General features: G+C 43.8%; 1 protein-coding gene across 2 annotated transcripts in view; it reads left to right on the plus strand.

Annotated features, from left to right (window-relative positions):
• The window catches only part of LOC138287823 (tight junction protein ZO-2-like), a 144,326-nt gene that overhangs the window by 58,142 nt on the left and 65,592 nt on the right, over positions 1–20,592 (plus strand). For both annotated transcript variants that reach the window (XM_069228708.1, XM_069228713.1), the window contains exons 2-3: positions 8,536–8,589; positions 16,117–16,241. In XM_069228708.1, coding sequence (XP_069084809.1) covers positions 8,536–8,589; positions 16,117–16,241 — 179 coding nt within the window. The remainder of the gene's footprint in view (positions 1–8,535; positions 8,590–16,116; positions 16,242–20,592) is intronic.

The following is a 20,592-nucleotide window of genomic DNA, read 5'->3' on the forward strand; positions in this document are numbered from 1 at the left end:
TCTATACAAAAAGCGTTTTTTTTAACTTGCCTATATCTTTGGCACTGCTTGACGAATCTTCGTGAAACTTTCCCAAAAAATGTGCCACTTGCGTCAGCTGCTCTCTGGAAAGTTTCGGCATGATCTGTCCAGGGGGGCTGAGAAAAAAGGGAGGTCCCAAAACACGTTTTCCCTATTTATTTTTCCATAGGGATTTTGAACAGCGATAGCGCAAAAACTACTGGACGGAATTACACCGAATTTGGCAGAAAGATAGGTCCTGGTCCAGAAAGAGTGCTTTTTAGGGTCGAGCCTGCATTGCATGCGCTCGCACATTCGTATCACAGTGAGACGCTTTAGTATTTAGAAAAGGGCTCGGCCCTGTCAACTTCACGTCACTGTTTTTTATTGGTTCGTGGGCTTGCCTAATAAAATCTGCTTGCTTTCATTAGTCGAAGGCACGCATATGTCATGCCTTTTCCGGTGGCTAGCCCTCCTCGAGCGCAGTGACCAAGTACAGAAAATATGCGAGGCTCGCTGTTTTCCATCGGGCTCGTGGACTTCTTTTTCTCTAATTTACGAGCGCGATCTCGCTTGGCAGAAGTCAAGCGCTTTACATAGTTAATTTCACTTTTTCGGGTTATGTACATAAATGCACTTTTGCCCGATAGGTGAAAAGTCGGGTTAGGAGTTTACAACGCGATCAGCTCTAACATGAGCAAACGCGAGACCCATTGCATTGTAAATGCTTGTTTTGTTTTGGTGTAATTCCATTCAGTAGTTTTTGAGAAATTAAAATGAAAACAAATTTGTAGATATATATTGATGTCATAAGTGATGTCACTGATCATGTCATGAGTGATGTAATATGTGAGGTCATAAGCAGTGCATTATGGGAGCGCAAGTTAGCTCAGGTAACTACAACTGCTGAATTTCTACGGTTTTGTACAAGTAAATTCAGAATTTAACTAACGTCTCTGTAACCTTAGATTTTTTCCAGAGGGAAAAAAAAAATATATATATATATATATACACACTTACATATTAATCATTGATTTGCTATCAAACTATAATAATGCCAGTGACATCTCTAGAGGGGGCCAGCTTAGACCCGCTCCCCAACTTTGCCCTGACTCCCCCACTCTTTAGTCCACCACGGATGCTGAATGTACCAGAAGGTGACAGAAAAACAGACACTGCAGCTTGCCACACACATTAATTTGTTCACCACCCTTTCATTGCAAAGCAGTGTTGGTTGCTTAACTTTATAAAGCTGCATTTTTATGTATGAGTGTATATATATATCTTAATACACGTATATAGAGATATGTATGGATAAAGACAGTCAGGTGTGTGTGTGTGTGTATATATATATATATATATATATATATATATATTCACTGAAAAAAACAAAGGTTACAGGAGGGACGTTATAGCTAGGCTCAGATTTGACTCCTACAAAACCAGTGAAATTCCGCAGTTAGTTACCTGAGCTAACTATAGCTTAGGCATCGCAATGCAATGCTTATGACCTCACATATTACATCACTGCTGACATTTAAAGTCTGGGGAGTTCTGTATAAAATCCTATTTCAGTACAACCTACCAGTCATTAGAGAGTTCCAAAACATGAACAAATGCCAAGTATGTTTATAAGAAGAATGTGTCACACCTACAGCTAATTCTGGTGTGCCAGCCCTTTCACTTTTATTTTTAGTTGATCGTCAGCAAAGAAAGCAAAGTTTTATTCTAATGAACTGATATAATGCCAAGGAAAAGTCACAATTTGAATAAGCACTTGAGAACAGAAATAAGTGTGGTCCCAAAACAGTTAAGCATTCCTACATGTGCCTGCCCTATTTTTTTTTTTTTTTTTTTTTTTTTGGTTAATCATATAGCTACTTACTGGAGATACTGAGATGACTAATAACCTTTCACCTCGTCCTCGGATCAGCTGATCAGGTTACACTGTGTTCCCTTCCCTCTATTGCTGCTTGCTCGACTGGGAGCTCTGGAGGAAAACACTGTCCATTCACCAGCAACAACCATGCTTTTTTTAACCTTCACTTGACTGCTGTTGGTGTGCAGATTGGGAGATAAGTGATAACTATTTTCTTTAGAAGGGGTGCTACATCGGGTGCTGCATCACTCCACCCCACCCCACCCCCCCATACACACACACACTTCCAGAGCCCTTCCTCTCCTGCTGGTTGCTTCCTTCTGATGGTCTATCGGTCAGCACCTGTAAATGCAGCTACGATAAGATCCTGGAGGATGTTTGGCTGAATCACTCGGCTGTTTGTCCTTGCAGAGCTGTGCTGACAGCCCCGCACATAGCTCATAGAGACGAATCTGTCGCTTCCCTGGCACATTGCTTGCTGGGGTTAAACACGGACTCAAGCAAGTGTATCAGAGGAACCAGAGTCGCTTTTCCTTATGCTTGTTACAGTTTGTTTGACTGTGGCAACTATATAACTATTGGTACAGCCAAAGTACATTACAGCAGAAAACTCAGGAGCATGGAAGGATGAAAAGAGAAACCTGCAATGGCGCAAAGGGCAGCAATGCTGCCTAGACGCAGCCATTGGAGGGAGCTGGCCTAAAATATACACTATACACCATGGGCGGCGGTTGCTTTATGCACATTTATACTCTATAGTAATGTAAACTTACTAAACAGTTCTGAAAAAAAATGAGGATATAACACAGGACAGCAGATAACGGAAAATAAATATTGGGAATTTTATAGAAGTTGGGGGATAAGAGATAATAAACACACTAAATCCACAAAAACAGATCACGGTGGCCAATGATCCATCTCCAAGTGGTGAAAGAGCACAGAGACCCCAGCACTGTGTCTACTACTGTGCATAGCATTGTGTAGCTAATGACCAAACTGTCTGGACCATTCAAAGTGGGCTCTCGCGTCTGAATGCAAGGTTACAGTTTACAAAACTGGTTAATGAAACCAAATGGAATCAGATGAGAACTAAATTTCTTTCATTCTATGTTAAAAGAGACCAATCAATCAATCAATCGATCAATCACTGGATTTATAAAGGGCTCTACGTACCCGTGAGGGTTTCAAGGGGGAGGGGGGTACTGATCGAAGAGCCAGGTCTTGAGGAGTCTTCTGAAGGTGAGTAGGTCTTGGGTCTGTCGTAGGTTGGTGGGGAGGGTGTTCCAAGTTTTGGCAGCGAGGAATGATAAGGATCTGCTGCCGGAGGTCTTTCTTCGGATGCGGGGAACGACGGCGAGGTTAGTGGAGCGGAGCTGACGGGTGGGGGTGTAGAAGCTGAGCCTGTTGTTCAGGTAGGCTGGTCCGGTGTCGTGGAGTGCTTTGTGAGCATGGGTAAGAAGCTTGAAAGTGATCCTCTTGTCCACGGGGAGCCAGTGAAGGTTTCTCAGGTGGTGGGAGATGGAGATGTGGCTGTGGCGGGGTACGTCGAGGATCAGCCGGGCGGAGGCGTTTTGGATGCGTTGGAGGCGTAGTAGGTCTTTTGCTGGGATGCCTGTGTAGAGTGCGTTGCCGTAGTCCAGTCTGCTGCTGATGAGGGCCTGTGTCACAGTTCTTCTGGTTTCTGTCGGGATCCACTTGTAGATTCTACCGAGCATGCGGAGTGTGTTGTAGCAGGAGGAGGAAACTGTGTTGATCTGTTTAGACAAGGTGAGGGAGGAGTCGAGGATGGTGCAAGCAAACAAGGTGCAAAATTAGAAGGCAGTAGACGATAAAGGTGTTAAACTAGTTACACAATCACAATTTCAAAGCGGCTTTAGACGCATTGCAGACAGGGTTCCTCTGGTATTGTCATAGCTTGGGAACAGGAGAAGAGAGGACAACATAGGAGAGCATTGCTTTTGTTTGTTGGCATGATCTTCGCACTTGTTGCTTATGCATCCCCACTGTATTTCATATATGTAACTGAATGCATATTTTCATGTATGAACGTGCTTCATTTAGTATTGATTGCACAGAAACAGACGTTTGCATTAGTCAGAGGTGGGGAAGGGGGGAAGGGGAATAATAATAAAGTGTATTTCCATGTCAATTCCCATAGGAGTTTTGAACATGACTACAGCCCGAACCACTAGCTGTAATTACACCAAATTTGACAGCTAGATTTTTGCTCCACAGACTATGCTTTTTGTTATTTGGTGTAAATCAGTTCAGTACTGTGTGAGATATTAACGGAAATCCAGATTTGTATATTTGTGGCCGCGAAGCCTTTGCGAATAATAACGAGCTTGTGCAGGGATCTGCAAACCTCTGATTAGCTTGCAGCAATTCAACCAGGAAGTATTGGCAGCCATTTAGAGACTCTGCTTTAGCCAACTCTCCAAAATAAAATGCTAAAATAAAATAGGGACTGGGTACCTCTACCCTACCCACCTTGGAGCTGGGACCCTGCCAGGGGGAAAAAAAGCATTTACAAAAAAGAATTGAAAAAAATGTTGCAGCAAAGTCACGAATAATTGTGAATTTGGACAATTTTTTTATGTATATATATATATTTTTTTTTAAGTGCGATCTCCCGCTCTTCTTTAGTGATTAGCCTCTGGGTGGACCAGGTCCCAGCAGCAAGAATGTCCATGTGGATATGTTTTACTCTGGTGTGAACCATCAGGCTATGACGGTGTCACTCAAGTATTAAAATATGAAGAGGCGTCCACCTACTTTTGGTTGACGCTGGCACTGTTTCTACTGAGTGATATGTCCTAAAGCTGCTGCTGGTTGAATCCGCTCAGGCAGAGTGATCAAACGAAAGGAAAGAAAGCTGCTTTGAGGGACAGTCGCACAAATCCTTGATGGAAAAATTGGTTGCCGCCAGTATTTGCACTGAAGTGCTTGTGAGATGCTGCTTAAGCCCGAGAGAACCGGTACAAAGGGGTCTGCGGAGATCTACAGGTACAGCGGTGCCGCAGGTAAGGCTATGGGTGTTTACTGTCTGCGCGCCATGTCCTCCGTGGCACTTGCATGCGTATATGGGAATGTGTGTGGGGTGTGTGCAGCCTGCCCTGTGCACCCACACGGGCAATGACTGGGCCAGCGGATGAGATGTCAAATAATTGTAAACAATGAAGAAAAAATGGATGACAATTGTCTGATCATTTCAAATTAATGCATACTGATAGGGCACTGATGTGGGTCCCGTACGCGCCTGTCTGTGGCAGTGTGGTGCTCTATAAAGAAACAAAGGCTTTGCTCTCCAGACAATCCTTATGGTGCACTATAAAATACCCAAAACAAAATGGTAAGGAACAATTGAAAGATTGAAGGAAACTTGCACATGTGCACAAGTGTGTTTGTGGATATGACTAGTTGCTAAAGACGTAATTTAAAAAAAGTCTATTTAAAAAGTAGCTTCAGCTACATTTGTTTTAAGAGCGGAGGGCCACTTCCCAACTCATTGGTAATTCGCTATAAATGTGTTCACTAAATCATGAGTCCTTCTATGCGGAAAGCAGCAGGGTTGGGCTCTACCACTTCAAACCTAGATAGATCTTAGCCCAAATAAGACCTGTAACCAGCAAGTCTGTAGCACGCTAGGCGTTGTCCAAACGTTCAAAGTGTATACAATAACTACTGGATGCACACCCGCAGACTGCAGCCGGTCACTCTCTGCCTCTTGCGTAACTCTTTGGCATAGTAGTTGTTAACCTGTAGCTGGTCCGCGTGTGATCTTCTACGAACACACGCCGTGCACTCGCACCAAGTGACGGAGGAGACGGCGCTATAACAGGCCTTGTGCCCCACTTCTAAATTGATCAAATAGTGGGATAACAAGAATCTAGTTATAAATACTTGTGCAATGCTCCCCTACAGCTGCTCGGTAAAGTTCACCTGTGCACTTCTACGTGGCTGTGTGTGTTTGAGCAGAAGTGTCCCCTGTGGATACCTGGTTTGCGCCGTCTAACGTTCCCCACAACAGTGAATTCTTCAACATGGACTACATGAAAAACCCAAGGGGAATGAAAAGGTGAACAGCAAATTACAAAGGAAATAGCAAATGATATGAAAATAAACTATTTGTAATAAAAGGAATGAGCTTGCACATATATAAAAATACATAAATAATGAGAAATAGAAAATTGAGTCAATTATGAAAAATAACAATATCCGTAAAGTACCGTACAGGTCTGAGGTGTGGTCCAACTTAAATGCTGAAATGATTACAACTGGAAATTAGGACCTGAAAGTAAATGAAAATAAATGAGAGGGAATGTAACAATGTGAGAGTGAACATTTAGAATGTTATAATGGAATGTGCTGGCCTGAGAGGATGTGGAAGTGGGTCTGGGGAAAATTCAGATTGAAAGAATGAGTAACAATGAATGTGTGACTTTAGGTAAAAGTTCATTTATGCTTAGAAACCTTTATATACCAGTGAAGGTTGCTTACAGCTCACGGCCCTACTTCCAAAAGAGATTACATTACCTACTGAATGGTAAATGTACTAGAGAAAGTTTCTTCGTGCTCCGAGCCCTGGATGCACCAGAATGAGTTACTTCAAGCACAGAGACCTGCATACACCAGAGAGTTCATTCAAGTTCATAGACTAAGATGTTATAGAAGTACTTCATGCTTAAGTTTAAGCAGCCTGTACCTGCCTACCAGCGGCCACACGAACCTGGCTGAGCATCAGAGCAGAGAAGGTGCAGTGTTCTTGCAACTTCACAGTGGAGCTCACTCACATTCCTTTCACTCTTTGTAGAGACCTGTTAACCCCACCTCAAGATGTGTCCTTGTATCTAGTTTCCTCTTTTTGCCCCAGCTCTATATCTATAGCTAGAGTACTTATCCCCATGAGCTCCCCTGATTTTTAGCCAAATATTACTGAGGGTGTGGCATGTGGGAGTTCAAGTGCAGTGGGTTGTGAAAAAAGGGGTTGGCAGGAGCTACGTGGTCAACCAGCAGAATTTTAGGTCTGTTTTGATAGCAAAACTATCAAGCATATCTATTCTTTACATTATATATTGAGTGGATTTTGGACCTGCTCCTACCAGCTTTGGCTTGTGACTTTGTCAATATCCTCTTGGCTCAGCCTAGCAGTGGACTTCTCTCTCACCTAGTCCTATAGGCTCTTTGAGCGTATCCTTCTGCCTACACTCTAGTGTTTGCTTTGAACGGCATGACGAACTACTTTACAACTAGAGTGACTTTAATAAAGTCTGCTTTTTATTTCTTGTCTGGCTTTAATGTGCTTATGTGGTTAGCACATTAAACCCAGACCTATTAGCTTTTCCAGTGCTTGTTTACATTGAGACTAGGTTTTTAAGAAAGGTCATCATTATGGCTGGCCTAGTTATGGAAGATTGCACATTTGTTTTGTTATGCAACCGTTCCTGGGTGTGGGCTTCATGTTATCCTGCCAGTCCCGATTTTCTTTTGTTTACCAAATGCTTCGGAGGCAAGGAGTGTGCTCCAAAGTACATTCTTACATTCAACTTCAGTGTGTATGAGATACTTTAAAATATAGAAGGAAGTGGCTCAGAATTTTAACTAATCTGAAATTATATTCAGTCTGTCTTGAAATAATTAACCACGCTTTCCTTGCCAGACGTTTTACTTTGTAAAGTGTTCTTTGATTAATTATAAAGTACCAGAGACTGTGCCAAGGAGGGGCCGAAGTGTATGGGATCTCAAAAAGATAAGACTGGGTTTTACGACGTTGCAGCCATTGAGCTCTTTAAGCAAAGGATGTTAACTTGTGTGAGCTACCTCCTGCTTACATAACTCGGATGTAATCTCTAGAGCCAGAAATGCCCGGAGGTGCCCAACATGCGGTTTGTAGGTAACAACTCGATGAAAAGGTATGGGAGTGTACAGTGTAGGACCAATGCTGACGGTTATAGCTGTATATTCACAAATATGTGCTATGCAGTTCCCACACTTATCAGTACGTCAAAACTCACATTTGAGGGACTTTGGTGGTTAGAACAGAAAATATTTTTTGGGGTGAAATTGCACTATATAATCTTACGCATTCAAAATCTCTTGAGATTTGGAAAAGTAACCATGCACGTGATAATATGCGATTGCTTTATAAATCCCATGCAGGAACCTAATCTCCTAGATAGTTTTCGCGTACACTTGAATTTGCTGACTTGGCAGACCTGTCCTTGATTTCCGCACTGGCAAGACAACCAACTATGCCTCCCACGTTTCGTCATTGCAAATCACACAGTGTAATTCTAAGTCTGTTACTAAAAAGCTAAATCCTGGTATGTCCCTGTTAATTGTCCGCTTATCTTTGTTTTGAGAATGTTTGGTTCCAAATTGACATTGAGATGTTCTTGCCAAATGTAAAATGTGCACATCCTGCTAAACCAAATTGCACACTTGATGTAACCTGGAAACATGTACATTTGTTTTTGCACACCCAGAGGGCAAAGGTCACATTTGTATAGCCATAAATTCAAGAATATTTATTTTGGTCTTCCTCCTATTCCCGTTCCCCCTTGTAATTTGTTTCTAGCACTAGGCGGCCTTGTTCTGAAGGGCGGTGGATCATACGTGTTTTTTACTAATGTTTTTTCTCTCCATTTCTAAAACAGGTGATGGGCATGGAAGAACTCATATGGGAACAATACACTGTCACTTTACATAAGGTGAGATTTATTATCATTTTTTTCATTTTAAACATTGTGAAAAGTGGATTCATTTTTAATAGTTAATACAAATGAATACAGTATAATACACTGAAAACATCTATTGGTAGTTGACCGTTGACATGATTTGAACAATTACAGTCCAAATAGAAGCACTCCTACATGAACCACAAACTGAACAACAAAGACTGCAGTTTGAGTAGCATAATATGATTTGCCTGTAGTTACTTAAATTGTCTTTTTGGGGACAGATGGAGAGAGGAGTAGCACAGGATCTGGAGCTCGCAGAATGCTTGGTTTGTGGATAAAGAATAAATATTATTGCCCAAATCTGTGGGCAATGAATGCTGTTAATTATCAGCCCCAATGTTATGGGTCCCAGCTGAAGCTGAATGCGAAAAATTAGATGGTGTGCGTAATTTACAGTCGTTATCACCCTTCAAGAAAACGCCAACATAATTTTCGCCCCCTTGGGGAGCTGCATTTCACTTGGAATGGTGAATCCAAGACACGGTGTGCTAGGTGAAAAAGACACCGATCTCCCACGGCGGCTCTGGACCTATTAAAAAAAAAGCGATGAAGCCACTGTGACAGAGATAGTCTTCTCGCAAACGAGAACACTACAGAACTGTATGAAAATTAGTCACTTGTTTGGCTTACGTTCCCACCCAGTGAGAGACGGCGCTGAGGAGCTGTTTTTTAATCTCCTTTTGAAGATGTGCTGCATTTTCCACTTTCTTTGAGAATGCGTCCATTACTTACCTATAATGGTGTTTCTCCTAGTCCTGCTCCTTCGCCTTCCTTCTTAACCAATTAAGCTCCCTTGTCTCCCATAGACCCCTCCCTCCTTTAAATAAAAATGCCCTCTGCACCGCCTCCTTGTCCTATATGTAAACAAGCCAACCCAGGCAATCAGTTGTTCTGTACTTGGAGGATGGGAGGGACCTTGAAGGAAGGAGAGGGAACAGGGCTAGGAGTAGTGCCATTATCGGTAAGTAATGGACGCATTAACTCCTGTCCTTCCCTCACCTTCCTTCTTAACCAATGAGACATAGCAAGCGAAACAGAAAAGGACAACTGAGTCGGAAACATCCAAATAAGAGATGGCCCAAAACATACACAGAAACACCCCTATGCCCCCAGAGATGACCAACTCCGCAAACCAACACAAAATCAAGACGTTCCCACTCAGTAATCCAAAAAGGGACGAACAAAAGTGGAGCGGGTAGCCCAAGGCGCATGCCAACAAATCCCAGACCACCGAGCTCCCCTGCAAATCAGCCTTCATGCTGGGCACCCGAAAACAAGGATGAAAAGCCAAGAGCATCCAATCAACCCGAACAAGGGGCTCAAATAGATGTCTAAGTAAGGCCGCCAACACCAACCCCAAATTCCATTCAGGGGAAGAACGCACCATTTCAGGAAACAAAGGCAACACCCTTAGGAAAAACCTATGCATCAGCCCAACCACATAATCCAGAATACTCCAAGAGCCATGGAACGCTGCCCAGCGAACCCTCAGAGTAGCAACAGATAGACCTATGTTAGCCACAACCTGCAAAAACAGACAAAGAATGGCCAAAGTCTGATCCACTGGCCTCCCCGAACACCAGACCGAAAACGCTGTGCAATGCCAGGTAGAAGAATGCTAGGGAAAAGACCTCCTCGAAGCCTGGAAAGGCAGTGCCAACCACGCAGGGACCCACAGATCAGAAAAATTGGACCTACCATCAACCATGCTGCCAAGGGCAAGCCCATGAACGATTCCAGAGGAAGAGCTGGAAAGAGTAGACGAGACAGAACAACTTCAAGAGCCCATTCCAGACTGCACCCTAACAACTCCAGAAGAGGGAACCAAGTCGCCCAGGGCCACCATGGAGCAATCAAAATCTCTAAATGCCCACGTCTGCCTTGCACCAAAAATGGCCTGAACAACTGCAGATGTGGAAAGGCGTACATCAGACCCTGAGGCCAACAACAAGGCAACCTGCTTGTCGCCCAAGCCTGAAAATAATTCACTGTGAAGAAAACATATGCCTCCTGGCATTCTCAGGAGATGCAAGAACGACTAACACCATAACACCCCACCTCTGCACAAACAGCACATTTCTTTCTGCGCCCCTGCCTGTTCGATAGAAGTGTGGAAAACTCTTTTGGACCCGACAAAATAAAATCCACCCTCCCACCCCTACAACAAAGCATATAGTCGCATTGCCAGGCAGATAAAAGGGGCAAGCAGAAGCGGAAAGTGAACAAGGTTTTACCAAATAATTGATCGGAAACACACCTAGTAAGGGAGTGTGCGAACAAAAGCCACACACCTGGGGATGCCTTACGGCAGGGTGTAAGGTGGCCAACCGTGGGGAGTAAGAGGAACACGGCACTCGCAGCCCAGACCCGCCAGATCGGATGGCAGGGCATAGGCACACGCCAGTTAGCGAGTTGGGCCTAATCCAGAGAACTTGAAGCTACCCTCTGCAACAACGTGGTAAAACTAACTCTATTGGTGTGAGCCCCCTCCAAAAAAGCGAAACGTGGGACTGACCACATACCTAAGGGCAAAAAGAGACATGACAAATGGAGGCCAGGACTCAAAGGCCCAGCAGTCACTGCAAATTGTAAAAGTGCAAAGTTAGAAGTTGTTAATTGTTGAAGATGACTTCTTTTAATTATCATAAGTACAAAGTTTAAGGACAGTGATTGAGTCTCTTGCTCATCACGGGCAGTCGCATGTTTATCAGCAGTAATAAAGCGGCCTACATATCCACACTTAAAACATTGTCAGTGTCTGGTTTCATGCATGCCGGTATGTCATAAGTAGCATGTATATATATATAAATGTGTTTTGCATAATGCCAGTTCTGGAGTGTGACAAGTGCGGGTGTTACTCTCCAGACATAAGAGGCACACTTGTCCAAAACTGAGTGTCAGGGGCCGTGTTGTGGGGAAGTGGACTATCCTCCGAGCCAGTAGTAGACAACAGTACGTGCCACTAAAAAGCAGGGAACTGATCACTGACACACCGAGACAGGAACACTCAGTCCGCAGCGCGAGGGCCTTGGACCTTTACCATTAGGCCACAAACAACCCCGAGCCCCATCCCAGCGAAGCAAAACCAATGAGACCACCTGAAAGGAAGGAAACTGGCTGCAACCGATGGCAAAGCCAAAAAGGCTGTGTCGTAGGTGCATGTTTGATGGTGTGTGACAGGACTGAACAGAATACACCTAGAAAGAGACCCAAAGACTGCCAAGGAAAACACAGTATGAAGCTCTGGATTCCCTGCCCGAGCAAGCATAAGTGCCAAACACAGTCCCCCACGTGTCCATAACAGAGAAAGAAAAACGGGCTCAAACCCGTTCCTACCACCCATTCAAATCGCCTTAGTTAACAACTGAGTCTCGCTAAGGCGCTGACCTGGAAGTGCAGCCAGAGCAGGCCCTCCGGACTGCGTCATGGCGTCTGCAGACCACACTCCGTCCGTAGCCATGCTGAAGAGCAGGAAACACTGCAAAGCTGGGAAACCACCACCCAGAGCTCTGCTCGCGTCGGGGATCCAAACAACGAAGCCCCAGGCCACGCTGTGAAGGGAGAAAAAAGGTTATTCATTTGGGAGACAAAAAAGAAGAGGATGAGGAGGGCGTTTTTATTGAGAACAGAGGGGTCTGTTGGAGGCAAAGGAGCCTCATTGGTTAAGAAAGAAGGTGAGGGAGGGGCACACCAGACGGGCACGGAGCTAGCCGCCAATGAATGCTTCCTAAGCAGCCCAAAAAAAGCATCCCAGCGCTGCTACTTGGAATGTTTGCTGGGTAGCTGTTTGCTGATGATGGATTGTAGCTGTCTCGCTCTAGACTCTGTTCTCGTCACCTTTCATTTTTCTTAACTGCAGGAAAAATGCTAAAAACCGCTTAAAAAAAAAAAAAAACATTGAAATTCAGGCTCCTAAAGTTTAAATTATGTTTGGTATATGACCTCCAGCTCCGGAGTCTCACTAGTATTCTTAACTCGTTGGAATACAGTTACATTTTCATTTTACCTTTTTGGAGTTACCCAGTCTGTTCCGCTACATTGTTTAGGATTCTTACCAATCTAGCGTTTGTTATGCCACCCGCTTTGCTCTCTGGCTTTGAGCACATAAGGCGGGGTGAATCTGCCCGACACCTCACCTCACTAAAGATTTTTTCACTGTTTTGTCATGGCAGTTGTCAGTCCTCTTTCAGAGGACCACAAGGCAAACAGGGGCCACTGAGCTACACAGTGGTAGTTGGGGGCCATTTGGCACTGGAGATGTCTGTCAACTTAAGGCTCAACAAACTGGACCAAGTGAACCATTTCTGCACTTGGCTGTCTGGTAGCAAGGGTGAAGGTGTTGAGGGGTTCTTAGAGAAAACACAGGAAATGTTACCACAAGGCAGGCGCACAACACCCATTGGGCTAAAGAACTTCAGAGCCCCCCTCCCCCGTTGTGTGCCATAGCCCGGGCTGCAGCTCCTGGGTGCTTGTCTCAGGGTGTGCCTGGCCAGAACACTGTTTATGAAACATTTTATTTTTCTTTAAAAAGACTCGTTCAGCTTCTTTGCTGCTGGAAGATGTCTCCAAAGAAGGGGCGGAGGTCACCAGTGATTCTAAATAGTCACAGACCTCGTGGTGGGGCTCTCGCTGTGCAAGGCCATAAGCTTTAGCATTCTTCATTGTTTTGAAAGCGGGACAATGATTGCCCATTAACACTGTGGTGACTGAGGCGACATCTGCAGTTGAAGGCAATCTATGCCCTGTTCCCAACTCTAGCCAGGGTCTAACCAAACAAAAAAAGCACTAATCACAAATTATATTCTATGTAATTGCATTTATAAGGCACATACTACTCATGACAAGGGGCAGCAAGTGCTATATAAATGCAAAAAAGGAAAGAAAGCTTTTTTTCCCTTTTTTTTTAAAAACGTTGTTGCATTGAAATGACTCTGTCTATTAGGCAGTCCAGAGTTTTTTACCAACAGCATTTGGTGCTTTTTTTTGGGAGGGGGGTCAGGGTGGCTTAAGGTGCTTGTGGTTTTGCTTCTAGCAATTCCACTACTGGCTAAAAACTAAGGGGCAGATTTACTACTCTTTCATGCAACACAGCTTACTGCTTTGTGTGAAAGGAAGAGAGCTCAAATGTGCCACATTTACAAGGCTATGGTGCATTTCTGCTGTCTCTTAGCACTGGAGCACTTGTGGCTGCCTGGCACCAACGCAGGCACATTTGTACCATGGTTGCACCTGTCTTATGGGCAGGATTGTGTTTTTGCAGGAAGGAATACCTTCCTGTACAAAAGCAATACTTGAAGGCATTTTCCTCTTTGATTGTGTGCTGCAGACTGCAAAACACATACAGAGAAAAAGTAACAAGAAAAAAGACATTTCCCCTCGTTAAGCCAAGGTCAGGGAGGCACACCATTTTTGTAAATATGAGATTGTGTCAAAATCCATGGACAGATGTTTGGGAAAGCCCATATAAGCCGCAGAAGGGGCAGGGAGGCGCAGGTGGTGGGAAGGGAATAAACATCTTATTTACATTTTGTTTTTAATCACTTACCTCCTCCACTGCTCCTCTGTCCCTCGACACTCCTCGCTGCAGGTACAGGCTCTCAGGTCGCACCCAGGCTCGGCTGGAGAGATCCTACAGTGCATGTGTTTGGCCGGCCTGAGATGGCCAGCCAAACACACATGCGTTGTGAAGGGAGAGTGCTGAGCACTCCCACTTAGTGCACGTCACCCCTGTGGCCCCGCTCCTTTCAAAGAAAACAATAATAAACAGAGTTTTCTTTAAAAGGTTTTGCAGCTGCCGCTGCTGGTGGGGGTTGGGGGGTTGGGGGGGCACTCCTCTGCCCAAACAGAGGAGCCGCCACTGCAGTTGCATGTTACTGGAAGCATAGCATATTGGTGCTGGATTTTGTCTGGTGTTGGATGTTGTATGTTGTATGGTGTATAGAATCAGCCTGTGCATACTGGGGTTTGTCAGCATTATGTTTTGGAAATGTTTGATTTTTGTTCCGATTTAAGATCATGTGGGTGCAAGATGTAGCATTCCGATGCTGTAATGAATCTGCCAGTTTGTTATGTTGATTTATTTTGCTGTTGAGGTTTGATATAGAGTGTTGTGAAGTACTGAGCTTCACTGATTTTTCAGAGTGTTTTTTTGAGTGTGGTATTCTTGTTTGTTGCTTACTGTCCAAAGAGAACGTAGGCATGAGATGTGTTGTTATTTTGAAGTGAATGTTGTGCCTACGTCATGTTTGACGTGTGAATAAGGAAATGGGATCATGTAGTGACTTAACAATACCCAGCATTTGCGCAGTCCATGCATGCACACACATAAATGGCAGGTGTAGTTGCTGAAAGTATGTGAGGATGATTGTAATGTTTGGGCGCTTTGGAGGACCTAATAGAAGAAGGATGTAGACCTCACAGTCAACACTAATAAAGAACTTGCTTCCTCTTGCCTAAGTGGCTCCAGTTTCATCGATATAGAAACTACCCCTCTGGCTTCAACAGTAGACTAAATGATAGGGCAGCAAATAAAATTCGGATGCTGTTAACCCCTCACCTCAAGCACTCTGAAAACAATTGAAACACTCCGCTTCTCCTTGCCAAAGAACAGTAAATATTAAACTACCTATATAAATAAACTATCAATGGAGTTTCACAAACATCTACAGTCAAATGTTTAAAAGTTGCAAAATGTGTTGCCTTTTGAAAACTTATCTCAATATATGAAAGACATTAAAGCGCAAAAATGCTGTACAGCACTGTTAGCACCTTAATTTGCTTGGCCCAGAGAGAACAAAGCTACAATAAAAAAATATATATATGTAAATAGAAAAAAGTGGTTTCTGTGTGTCTGCAGTACTGAGTCAGAACCACTGTTTTACTTACTGCCATTTTTTTTCTGTATTGCTGCTTCAGTTTTAATTACAAAAACATTTTTCATTGTTTTGAAACGATGAACACAGCAGGGGCGTCACATCTGTTTGATCGGTCCATTTCCTTCTTAGACCACCATAGAGTCCATGTCCATATCCACCGTCCCCCTCTGTCTGTACTATATTATCAAAGTACTTCTACCTTTCTTTGCTTAGTCTTCTTCGTGAACTTGTTCTTTCATTTGCTGGTTTGTTTGCGAGCATGGAAATTGTTGTTTTATTTGAGCCTGCTACTTCATAGTTTTATTGTGCAGCATCCATTTAGGATCTCACTTTCTGTAAACGTATATGTGCCTCTCATAATGTATCTAAGTGGGCATTAAATTGGCTGAATGTACTCTTTGTTTTCATTTCTTTGAGGCCTTTGCACCATTGTAGAAGGCTCTTTTTGAACTGTCCTTAGTGACTGATTCACTAGAGATGTGGCCTCCTCTTAAAAAGTCTACAGTGACACACACGTTCTTGCCAGTGATCACTACGTTGGCCATTTTCACTTTACACTAATGCTTTTTCTCCCTACAGGGAATGTGTGTATGATATTTGAACATTCTGTTTGTGTTTTTAGGATGCCAAGAAAGGCCTTGGAATGGCAATTTCTGGAGGTAGAGATAATCCACACTTTACAAACGGTGAAAATTCTATTGTCATCTCAGAGGTTCTCATGGGTGGACCCGCAGAAGGATTACTTCAGTAAGTGCTTGTGATCTTTGGTACAGTTATACTGCTAGCTATCGATTTGTAGTCTTTGCAGCAATAACATTTAGTGGCAACTCTTTTTTGAGTAAATTCTTTGAAGCTAGTTTATTTTATCTTCCTCTAATTCAAAGTTGTTTCCAGTCATTTTTAGCTTGAAATCTACCAGACAGCGTAGCTGTCTGATTTGCTACTGACATCTTGGAAACATTCAGAAAGCTTCCCTGGGAATGCATTTTGTGTGCTGCTTACCATTGTCTTTTTGGTTTGTAACTCACATTTTTGGGGTGGTAAAGGCATGTTTAGGTTTGAGGCTGGGTATGGGTTTGGGTGTGGTAAGGGGCATTTAGGGTCGGTATAGGACTTTGGGTGCTAAGGCAATTTTAAGGGTTTAGGGTGGGTATGGGTTTTGGGATGGTAAGGAGATTTTTAGGTTTTAGGGTGGGTATGGGTTTTGGGGTGGTAAGGAGATTTTTAGGTTCTAGGGTGGGTATGGGTTTTGGGATGGTAAGGGCATTTTTAGGTTTTAGGGTGGGTATGGGTTTTGGGATGGTAAGGGCATTTTTAGGTATTGGTATGGGTTTTGGGGTGGTAGGTGCATTTTTAGGTTTTAGGGTGGGTATAGGATTTTGGGTGGTAAGTGCACTTTTAAGGTGGGTATGGGTTTTGGGGTGGTAAGGGTTGTTTAGGTTGGGCATGGGTTATTGGGTGGTTAGGGGATTTTTGGATGGGAAGGGTTGCTTATGGTGGGTAAGGGTTTTGGGGGTGATAAAGGCATTTTTAGGTTTTAGGGTGGGTCTGGGTTTTGGGGTGGTAAGGGCAATTTAGGTTTAAGGCTGGGTATGGGTTTGGGGTGGTAAGGATATTTTTTGGTTTTAGGGTGGGTATGGGTTTTTGGGTTGTAACGGGCATTTAGGGTGGGTATAGGACTTTTGTAAGGGTTTAGGATGGGTATGGGTTTTGGGTTGGTAAGGGCATTTTTAGGTTTTAGGGTGGGTATGGGGTTTTGAGGTTGCAAAGGCATTTTTTAGATTGTAGGGTGGGTATGGGTTTTGGGGTGGTAAAGGCATTTTTAGGGTTGTGTGGGTTTGGGGATGATAAGGGCATTTTTAGGTTTTAGGGTGGGTATGGAATTTACAGTAGTAAGGGCATTTGTAGGTTTTCAGGTGGGTATGGGATTTTGAGTGGTAAGGACCTGTTTAGGGTGGTTTTGAGTGGAGTGTGGAGGAGTGTGTGTGTGTGTGTGTTTGTGTGTATGTATACAGGGAGTGCAGAATTATTAGGCAAGTTGTATTTTTGAGGATTAATTTTATTATTGAACAACAACCATGTTCTCAATGAACCCAAAAAACTCATTAATATCAAAGCTGAATATTTTTGGAAGTAGTTTTTAGTTTGTTTTTAGTTTTAGCTATGTTAGGGGGATATCTGTGTGTGCAGGTGACTATTACTGTGCATAATTATTAGGCAACTTAACAAAAAAAAATATATACCCATTTCAATTATTTATTATTACCAGTGAAACCAATATAACATCTCAACATTCACAAATATACATTTCTGACATTCAAAAACAAAACAAAAACAAATCAGTGACCAATATAGCCACCTTTCTTTGCAAGGACACTCAAAAGCCTGCCATCCATGGATTCTGTCAGTGTTTTGATCTGTTCACCATCAACATTGCGTGCAGCAGCAACCACAGCCTCCCAGACACTGTTCAGAGAGGTGTACTGTTTTCCCTCCTTGTAAATCTCACATTTGATGATGGACCACAGGTTCTCAATGGGGTTCAGATCAGGTGAACAAGGAGGCCATGTCATTAGATTTCCTTCTTTTATACCCTTTCTTGCCAGCCACGCTGTGGAGTACTTGGACATGTGTGATGGAGCATTGTCCTGCATGAGAATCATGTTTTTCTTGAAGGATGCAGACTTCTTCCTGTACCACTGCTTGAAGAAGGTGTCTTCCAGGAACTGGCAGTAGGACTGGGAGTTGAGCTTGACTCCATTCTCAACCCGAAAAGGCCCCACAAGCTCATCTTTGATGATACCAGCCCAAACCAGAACTCCACCTCCACCTTGCTGGCGTCTGAGTCGGACTGGAGCTCTCTGCCCTTTACCAATCCAGCCACGGGCCCATCCATCTGGCCCATCAAGACTCACTCTCATTTCATCAGTCCATAAAACCTTAGAAAAATCAGTCTTGAGATATTTCTTGGCCCAGTCTTGACGTTTCAGCTTGTGTGTCTTGTTCAGTGGTGGTCGTCTGTCAGCCTTTCTTACCTTGGCCATGTCTCTGAGTATTGCACACCTTGTGCTTTTGGGCACTCCAGTGATGTTACAGCTCTGAAATATGGCCAAACTGGTGGCAAGTGGCATCGTGGCAGCTGTACGCTTGACTTTTCTCAGTTCATGGGCAGTTATTTTGCGCCTTGGTTTTTCCACACGCTTCTTGCGACCCTGTTGACTATTTTGAATGAAACGCTTGATTGTTCGATGATCACGCTTCAGAAGCTTTGCAATTTTAAGAGTGCTGCATCCCTCTGCAAGATATCTCACTATTTTTGACTTTTCTGAGCCTGTCAAGTCCTTCTTTTGACCCATTTTGCCAAAGGAAAGGAAGTTGCCTAATAATTATGCACACCTGATATAGGGTGTTGATGTCATTAGACCACACCCCTTCTCATTACAGAGATGCACATCACCTAATATGCTTAATTGGTAGTAGGCTTTCGAGCCTATACAGCTTGGAGTAAGACAACATGCATAAAGAGGATGATGTGGTCAAAATACTCATTTGCCTAATAATTCTGCACTCCCTGTATATATGTTATACTTACCCCTTTGCTTTTTACCACATGTGCATTTTGGGGTGATAAGGGTTGTTTAGGGGGGGCAGGTATGGGTTTTGGGTAGTAAGGGAACTTTTAGGGTTTAGGGTGGAAAGGTGTCTGTGTAAATATAAATGTGTGGGTTTATACTTACCTCTTTGCTTTTTACCAAGTGCGTGCCTTTACCAACCATGCCTTTACAACAAAATTGTTGTGGTAAAGGCATGCGTGGTAAAAATAAATTAGCTGTAAGTGCATGTGTGGTAATGACGCATACTTTGTATATACCACGTTGTAAAGGAGCATGTGATAAGTGCATGCGCTGTTCCATAATACAACCAGTTGAAGATGTGTTGTCAGTAATGACTGAGTGCTACCACACCATGTTTACTCCACTTTACCCCACCCCACTCAACACCCCTGCACTCTGCACCATTCCACTTTACGCGACTTCCATGTATGCCTCTCTACTCTGCATCACTCTATGCCAGTGCACTGTACCCCAATCTGTGCCATTCCATTGTGCCATTCCACTCCACACAACTGTTCTGCAACCCAGCGCTCTATGCCTCTAAACTCTACGCCAATGCATTCTACTCTGTACTGCTCCACTCTAGACTAGTGAACTCTGTGCCATCCACTCTAATCTCTGCACCACTGCACTCTATACCAATGCACTCTACTGCGAATGACACTGCAATCCTCGCTGCACTACTCCACTCTGCTCCAGTGCACTCCATTGCACTGTGCCAGTGCACTCTATGCCACTGCTCTCTGCCAACCTATTCTGCACCACTATACTCTGCCACTCTACTCTACACACTGCACCATTGCACTCTACACCACTGCACTTGTCACTGCACTCTACGCCACTTTGTTCTGCTGTGCACCACTGTACACTGCCACTGCTCCCTTCGCCACTCTACATGGCACTTATCTACTCAACTGCACTCTACGCCAGTGCAATCAAAACAATGCATTCTACACCACTCTACTCTACTCTGCAACACTACTTCATGCCACTACACTCTATTGCACTGCACTCTACATCACTCTTTTCTATGCACTACTGATCTCTGTGCGACTGCTCTCTGCACCACTCTACATCAATGCACTCTACTCTCTACTGTACTCTGCAACACTCTACTCTCTGCCTCTCCACCACTCTAATCTACCTTGCACCACTGCACTCTATGCCACTTCACTGTACACTTCTGTACTCTGCCAGTGCACTCTACTTTACTGTGCACCACTGCACTCTACACCACTCCTCTCTATTCTGTGCCACTCCACTCTGCACTAATCCACTCTACGCTGCTTAATTCTGCTCTGAAACAATCTACTCCATGCCACTCTACTCTAAACCACTGCACTCTACCCAGTGTACTTTGCACCACCTTACTCAAAAACAATGCACTCTGTTCCAGCTATTCTGCACCACTCCATTCTGCGACACTATACTCTGCTCTGCAACACTACTCTATGCCATTGCACTCCATACCACTGCATGCTATG

The sequence above is a fragment of the Pleurodeles waltl genome, chromosome 1_1 (assembly GCF_031143425.1).
Source record: "Pleurodeles waltl isolate 20211129_DDA chromosome 1_1, aPleWal1.hap1.20221129, whole genome shotgun sequence".
Lineage (NCBI taxonomy): Eukaryota > Metazoa > Chordata > Amphibia > Caudata > Salamandridae > Pleurodeles > Pleurodeles waltl.